Below are 8,096 nucleotides of genomic sequence, written 5' to 3' on the forward strand. Positions count from 1 at the left end.
AAATGTGCTCAAAGACATAGTTAAAATGCAGTAACTCCAGCACTGTTTAGAGTAGAGGAAAAACTGGAAACAACATGAAATTCCACAAATAGTTGATTTTAAAAATAAATTTCAGTTTATCTATGGTATGCCATACTTGGCAGTAATTAAATGTGCTTTTATATAGTCGATTTTTTGGTGAAAGTGTTCATTATTGGTAGGTGTATAAAAACATATAATATTCACTTTCATAAAAAATAATTAAAAATAAAAAGTTCTCTAAAAGTTATAACAAAATGTTGCCTCTGGGTAGTGGTATCATGGGTGATTTTCTTATTTGCTTTTTTCCTACCAATGTTCCTACAATAAATACTTGCTATTCAGAAACAAGTCAACTCATACATGAGAAAGAAGTTATTCTCTGCCTAAAGTCACTGCATTTGTTTCTTCTTTGTAAAAATCCTTTTGGTCCATGTCTTGTACTCTGAGTAACTACTTTAAAGATAATGTACAGTATGTCAACTGTTGTTATTCTCTTATTATTTTGTTAGGAAACTTTGTTTTATTTTTTCATGAAATAAAACTTAAAAGGAGAATGCTATAAAACAGTGTAGCTCCCCTAGAGAGTCAAGAAAGGAGCTCCAGGAATGGGCACACTGCCCATACGCTGCATGTTTTCATACTTGTGCCCCAGTTGGGTTTTTCTTATCATTCCCTGACCCATTTCCCATACTTTTATTTTATGAGCTTGTCCAACACTGTTCACTCCTAGTAGTCAAAATAAATCTCCAAACATGACCAAGCCCCTGGCAGAGAGAGCTGGACCAATCTGGGAAAGAGCCAATTTCCTTCACAGCTTGTTATTTATGAGATATGCAAGAATTGCCAGCCATCCACATCTGGGCCTAGATTTCCTGAAAGTGACTCAGGAATATTTACTTAAAATAAGGTGTTAGTGCATGTGTGAGGCCTCGCTCTGAATTTTGGAGGGCAAGAGGATCCTGTATGAGCATCTTGTCCTTTGAACCCATGAGGCACCATGCTTGTAAAGAGAGATTTAGAGAGGAGTCTGAGTGTCACCCAACACTTAGAAAGAAGTGCACAAGCCTGGCCAGCTCCAAAGCCATCTGTCACATCATGAGCAGTAAGGCTTGCTGTTCAGGCTTGAAGAGACAAAGAGGTAAGACCTTGCCTTTGTGTGGCTTTGAGTTTGTTTACAAATGTGTATATGGTGGAAGAAACCTAGGAAGAAGATAGGGCTAGGCTGGAGCAAACTGTGCCAGGTTGTCTGCATTAGGAGGAAAAGCTCAGGGGCAAGAGGTGAGCAACAGTGTTTGAGTTCCTGTAACCTGGGTCAGGAGGACGGAGTCTCAGGGAGTGTGCAGGTGTCCGTGACACATAATAGCCAAGAACTGGGCGCCCTGAGTGCAGAGCGGGAAGGGTGTGAGCAAGCCACATTCCACCACGGTTAATCCCACAGGGGATAAAAACACCGTGCATTAGGTCGAGGAGGTTCCATGCATGAATTACTCAGAGCAGAGATCAGCATGATCTGAAGACAGGGCCATTGCACGACGGGCTCCCAGCAGTGTGCTGAGCTGCTCAGGAGCTGAGGGTAAGTGTTTAGAATTTTGACAACTGAGCGCATCCTTTCATTTCTGTAGCATCTAAAAATGTTTTTAAAGGGGAGGATTTTGATTGTCTTTAAAATTTTATGACTTATTAGTTCAGTTTCATTAAACACCTGTGATGAACTAGAAACAAAAGAATACAGGTCTTCCACTAGTGACAATTTTACAAGCAACAATTGGAGACAGTATGACAGACAGTGGGGCAGGCAGTCGGTTGATGGTCAGGACGAGGAGACTCGGGGAGGGCCTGGTCCTCAGGAAGGGCTCCTGGTAGAGGTGCTCATGTTGGTCTCTGGAGGACAGATGTGATCATGACATATGGAGAAGACCCTGGACCATTCCTGCAGCCACAGGGAAGCACTCCAGCTTGGCACAGACATAGTTTATAGCTGCTTTTAAGCACACATACATTGTGTCCTGAGCTCTGGACTAGATGCCCCAGGCAAACACTGGGACTAATGGCTGGGTGTTGTCATGGGACTCAGGGCCCTGGGACATGGTTCTGATGACATTGTCCTGTGTAGGCACAAGAAGAGCATCACTTTCCCCTAAGGGGCCTGAGGGTGGGGGCCACCCAGCAAGTGGTGCCTCATTCATGCCTGGTGGCTGCCAAGTCTCTAGCAAAATTCTCAATGGATAAATTGGATTCTGTATTAGGCCTAGCAAGACAAGGCGACTGGGTAAAGTGGATGGTTTTCAAACCATAAAATGAGAAATTTGAAAAGGCACACTGTGGTCCAAACTGCAAACTCAGAGCCCCAGGCATTGATCTCTGCAGGATTTCATTTGATGAGAGGGCTCCACTGCTCTGTTGAAAAATACTAGGTTAGATGATTTTTTTTTTTTTTGATACCAGGAATAAAACTCAGGACCTTGTGCTTGCCAGGCAGGTGCTGTGCCACAGAGCCCTATCCCTGGCCCTAGATTAGATGATTTATAAGATCTCTTCTAGCTTTGATTTTTAAAAAAAAAAAATTGTAAGTGGATAAGTGAGGAAATGATGGAAACTATAAGATCATTGAACTAACTAATTGCAACTGAATAAAAGGCAGATGCAGGCGTTCTAGGGTGTGCCAGAATGCTGGAGTTGCTGGGGCCCCGCTGGGCTGTGGAAGCTTAGGAGTTAGTTGGCTTCTGAGAGGGACCTGTTGCTCCCTAACAGTGTGTTCAGGGGGTTTCCACTTTGTGGTGTCTCAGGAGAGTACGCTATGGCTGCGGGTATAGTGACATAGAGAAACCCAGAGCTGTCTAGCTCGTGGCTTGAGTAAGTGAAAGTTTATCCTTCCCTTGTATTAAGAAGTCTAGGGGGCCAGTCAAATAGCTCAGCGTATTAAAGCACCTGCAAGCAGGCACAGGGGCAGGGGGTTTGATCCCCAGACCTGCTGTGCCAGCCCTGACCCCAGGGTAAGCTGAGATGGCAATTGAGACTGGGTGTGGTGGTGTGTGCCTATAATCCCAGCTCTTGGGAGGCTGTAAACAGGTGGATCACTATGAGTCCGATGTAGTAGTGAGACCCTGAACACCCTGTAGACCCTTCCCAAAAATAGAGGCAAGGGCTTGTTTGTTCAAAGAAGCTTTCAAGATCTGGCTTCGGCGTGTTGTTTTTCCCTAATGGTTCCAATGCAGCTGCTCCAGCCTAGGTGTTGCATCTGCTTTCCAATAAGAGAAGTGTTAGAAATCAAAGTAGTATCAGCTGACCCGATTGTATTTTGTTGGAAAAGTCAGTTTTCCAAAAGCCCCACCAGAAAACCTTCATTTCATCAGGTGAAACTAGAAAATGTAGCCAATCAGTCTGGGAAGAAACCCCAGGAAATCATTTTAAGTTGTGTGATGAAAACTAGAATTCTGGCCAGCCAGATAGCTCAGTGGACTGAAGCAGCTGCTTAGGCAGAGTGCAGCAGCCCGGGTTCAATCCTCAGCCTGCTGTGCCGGCTCCACCCCTAGGGCGCGCTGAGATGGCGATTGAACTGGGCGTGGTGGTGTGCCTGTAATCCCAGCACTTGCGGGTGCTGAAGACAGGAGGATCACTAGAAGTGTGACATACATAGTGAGACCCTGTAGACCCTTTAGGCCCTCTACCGAATACATTAAAAATACCAAAACTAGAATTCTGTTGAGAAGAAGAGAGAAGAGGCGACTGTTAGTATTTACCATGATGTGAGTGTATGAGTTCTACTTTTCGGGGAAAAAAAAAGTTGTCAAGGCAGCAGTTCATTTTGATGAGAATGTAGGAGATTTTGCAGAGCAAATGAGGAAGACATGGAAGCAGTAGCTTGGCAGTGTGTGCAGCTGGGAGAAAGTATCCAGGTGGCAACAGGTAGCAGCCAGCGGGGCCTCGGACTGTGAGGCCAGCCCTCAGTCAACAGACTAGGGACTGGAGCGTCTAGAATCAAACCATAGCTCACAGCTATAAAATCAAGGTAAGGCACCAGGAGACCAGAGCCTGGCAGTTCAGCCTTCACAGACTATGTGGTTAGTGAGACCATGAGTAGCCAGAGCCAAAGAAAGTCATGATGATCAAGCCAATCAAGGCAGGGAGGTGATTTACTCTGCCTCAGAACCCAGTCTGGGCTTTCCAGATAGCTCAGCAGGCTAAAGTGTCTGCTTAGACAGAGTGCATCCATCGGGGTTTGATCTCTGGTGTGCTGTACCGCTGCTCCCACCCCTGGGTGCGCTGAGCCAGTGATTGAGACTGGGCATGGTGGCTCATGTCTGTAATCCCAGCTCTTGGGAACCTGAAAACAGGAGAATCACTATGATTCCAACCTATGTAGTGAGACCCTGTAGGCCCTATAGACCCTGTAGACCCTGTCCTAAATACATAAAACAAAACAAAACCAAAAAAACCCAATCTGGAACTTTCCTGGATGATAAGGGGTGAATTCCAGGTGGGAAGGGACAAATACGGCTTGTATCGGGTGCTCATTACAGGACCTTATCCAGTGCTTACCTTTACTTTATTAGCATGGTAAAAATCATGCTCTGACCTGGAGACTTAAGATGGCAATGAGCCTAGACACACTTAAGATGGCAATGAGCCTAGACACACATCCATGAAGGGGACCCGTGAAGAGTACAGGTGCGACAGAAACATCACTTGACACGTGATGCTCTTAAGAGACCAGGGCCTTGCATACCACAAAAACACCTGAAGAGCTATACATTTTGTCATTTGGTTGGAGGCCACAAAATGCCACAAAGTAGCAGCAGCTGATTGACCAGGAGACAACCCAGCTGCCATTGTCTGGGTAGGCACTGGGACCATAGCCCAAATGGCTGGACTTTGGCTTCCTGTTTCTCTTTCCCTTACCTTTGCTCATCTCGCCTTTCACGTTCTCTAAAATTGAGCCCTCGATCTTTGTTTCAGGATCAGAGACCACCAAGGAGGACTCTGGGACCACAGCCAAACCTGCCATGTCTCTGTGTCCACTTCTCGGAGGCAGATGGAAGCTGGGGTGGAAAGACTCAGTGCGGGGCTCTCCCCAGCTTCCCCCGCAGAACTATGAGGCACTGCTAGACCGCTGCCTGAGGGACCACTGCCTTTTCGAAGACAGCAGTTTTCCAGCCATCCAGAGCTCCATTGGCAGTGGGCCTCTGCTGCGGAAGCTGCCTGGACACCTGCAGTGGAGACGACCCCCGGTAGGGGCCAGGAAGGGACCAACAGTCATATGCTTATGTGGCACTACTTAGGGCTTAGGTCCTCAGATGCCAGGTCAAAAACATATAGAAAAGAAACAAAGTATTTTTTCCTATTCCCTAATCTCCACTCAACACACCACACACTTCTGAAACCAGCTGTGTGGGAACCCCCCAACTACACAGTGGTGTCATATAGTTCAACCTGATTCTGTCACTGTGTACCTTGAAATAGGGCAGATCTCACAGCATAGAGATGCTCCAAAAGATCCCAACCACAAATCCCAGGTGTTGCTCTGTGTTTCTGACCACTGGCTGTAAAACCAGAATTCCTGTGACCCTCTTCTGGGGCTCTATTAATTTGCTAGAGAGCTTCACAGAACTCACGGTGATACTTTACTTATGTTTATTATAAACGATATTGTGGAAAAGACAGGAAGAGGTATGAGGGAGGGGTATGGAGTTTCCACGTGGGTGTGTCCAGCTATCCAGAAGTGCCCAAAACCTGGCCTTTCAGGGTTGTACAAGACTTCCATACATAGACATGATCGACTCCATCACTGGCCATAAGAGGAAAGCTTGTCCTTCAGCCTCTGTCCACCCTTCAAAGGTCAACGGTGAGGTTAAATGAGGTGTTTTGGTCACCAGTCACCATCCTGAAGCTCTCTAGCAGACATAGCCACCAGGCATCTCATTGCCAATCAAAGATACTCATCGCTCCATAGTGTATGAGGTTTGCAGGAAATAGCAGGAAGACCAAATGTATATATTTCACAATATCACACCAGGTCTTATTCTGTCTTTAATTGTCATGAGAAGGGAACTGGGTATGTTCCTACATCCCATTTTCCAGATGGGAAAGTTGGGAGTGGTCTAAAATGAAGCTCTCCCATTAATCCTGTCTGGAAATTTACCCAGAAATGTTATTACAAGCATATCAAGGTCTTATTTGACATCATCCTAGAGACAAAGGATCCTGAGTTGCAGCCTGAGAGAGCATCATTCACCCTCGTCCCTAAATCAGGATCATGAAGCATGTAAATTAATAACCTGTTAATTACTATACAAACGTATTCTTCATCTTGTAAAATGTCAGCTATTGCTCTCCAAGGGTGATTTCTTACTTTGAATGTAATTGATCTAGTTCAAACCTGATTATATACACATGATGCTTGGACCGAAGTTAGGGAACAGGATGAGCTCGACCTAGGCCATGAAGTCTTCTCTTTTTGTTGCCTACTTTGACATCTTGATCACTGCCTGAAGCCACAGACTTATAAAAAATCTCCACAATGTACAGGACTCCTAAGGAGATTCATGAACCTGGTTGGCAGCAGGGTCTCACTTCTCTGAGAAGACTCTGAACACTGTTTGCAGAGACTCTGTCCCACACATAACCCATAGGGGAACTGTCTGTGTGCAGGAAGGAGGGATTCAGTTCTTGTTACAGAGCAGTCTACCTCCCCTTCCCACTGCACTCGGCCCACATCTCAGCACAAAAAGCCAAAGATGCCATCCCATTGGGGACTGAGAGCAGGAAGGAGGAGGAGAGTGGAAAGAAAGAAACCAGATTCTCTAGGAACAGTGAGAATTCCTAGAGATTATTTTTAATAAAAAGCTGTGGCAACAGACATTTCTCACTATCTGTACAGAGTTCCCTAGAACTCTGACTTACCTGAACTGGAAGGAGGAATGAGGAATATAATAGAATCAATATCCATGATTTTCTAGAACAGCACTGGTAGCATATGTTCTCTTTGTCCCATGGTGGTATGTTTTAGAGTACAAGAAAACATAGTCACTGTAACTGCAAGAGTTTCTTTATTTTTTATCATAACAACAGCTCTGTCTTTCACCCCAGGAGCTGCACAGCAATCCTCAGTTCTATTCTACTGAGGCCAAAAGACTGGACCTGTGCCAGGGCGTATTAGGTAAGCCACATAGCTTCTGAGCACACACCAGGCCATCTGTGCCCTGCTCTGACCAAGGCAGGAGGAATCCAGAGAGCCCCCTGAGGAAGTGGTGTTGGGGTTACAAATGGCCGCTCAGCAGCAAACCCTGCACTGTGTCTTCACGTGCTCTGCCCTTAGTTGGAGATTCTTAAAAACTGGTCCTCAGGGTATGTGTGGAAATGCTGCACCTTGACTATGCCCCTGGGTGGTCCTCAGTACCAGTTATGTTCTAACTTGAGTTTGAGTTTGAGTTGAGTGCTCGCTGTCTTTCAGTTCCCACAGTGACTCCTGGGAACACCAGGCATTAGGATCCAGGCAGGCATATCATCAGCCCCGTGTTTCTAAAGTAAACAGAAACAACTCTTGTCCATCAGCGAAGGCACAAGTGAGGTGACGCCCCCCTCACAGAGAACTGGAATCCTGCAGAGAATTCTCTAGGAAAACAAAAATCAGTTGGAGAGGCAGAATTTAGAAGCTATCATTGTGTTTGGGTACAAATTCCCAAGGAAGAGGCATTTAAGAAGCTGAATGCTGGTCCGGGAAGGAAGCTCAGTTCTTGGTGTTGAGTCTGGGTGCCAACCAGGGCTCCTCTCCCACTGCACTGCTCCTCACTAGCCTCCTGCCCAACACATCGCTTTCCACTCAACTAGGCTGAGAACCCAGAGAATATGACTGGGACCGAGCATTTCTTGCATGCAAGAAGCCCTCTGCAGATCCATAGAGATGCTGGTAGAATGCACACACATGTGTAATAGATTTGTGAGCACGAATGTGCTGTCTGGCTTAGGAGACTGCTGGTTCTTGGCTGCTTTGCAAGCTCTAACTTTGCACCAGGACATCATGAGTCGGGTCGTTCCACTGGATCAGAGTTTCACTGAGAAGTATGCTGGCATCTTCC

At 46.0% G+C, this 8,096-nt stretch overlaps 1 protein-coding gene across 1 annotated transcript in view; it reads left to right on the forward strand.

The window, feature by feature from the left end:
- Positions 1-1,081: 1,081 nt before the first annotated feature.
- Positions 1,082-8,096, forward strand: part of Capn14 (calpain 14) — a 30,262-nt gene continuing 23,247 nt past the window's right edge. Inside the window, exons 1-4 of the mRNA XM_023711125.1 lie at positions 1,082-1,159; positions 4,978-5,249; positions 7,108-7,177; positions 7,986-8,095. Of these exons, the coding sequence (XP_023566893.1) occupies positions 1,117-1,159; positions 4,978-5,249; positions 7,108-7,177; positions 7,986-8,095 (495 nt within the window). The 5' untranslated portion in view covers positions 1,082-1,116. The remainder of the gene's footprint in view (positions 1,160-4,977; positions 5,250-7,107; positions 7,178-7,985; position 8,096) is intronic.

This window comes from Octodon degus, unplaced genomic scaffold (genome assembly GCF_000260255.1).
Source record: "Octodon degus isolate 3935 unplaced genomic scaffold, OctDeg1.0 scaffold00019, whole genome shotgun sequence".
Lineage (NCBI taxonomy): Eukaryota > Metazoa > Chordata > Mammalia > Rodentia > Octodontidae > Octodon > Octodon degus.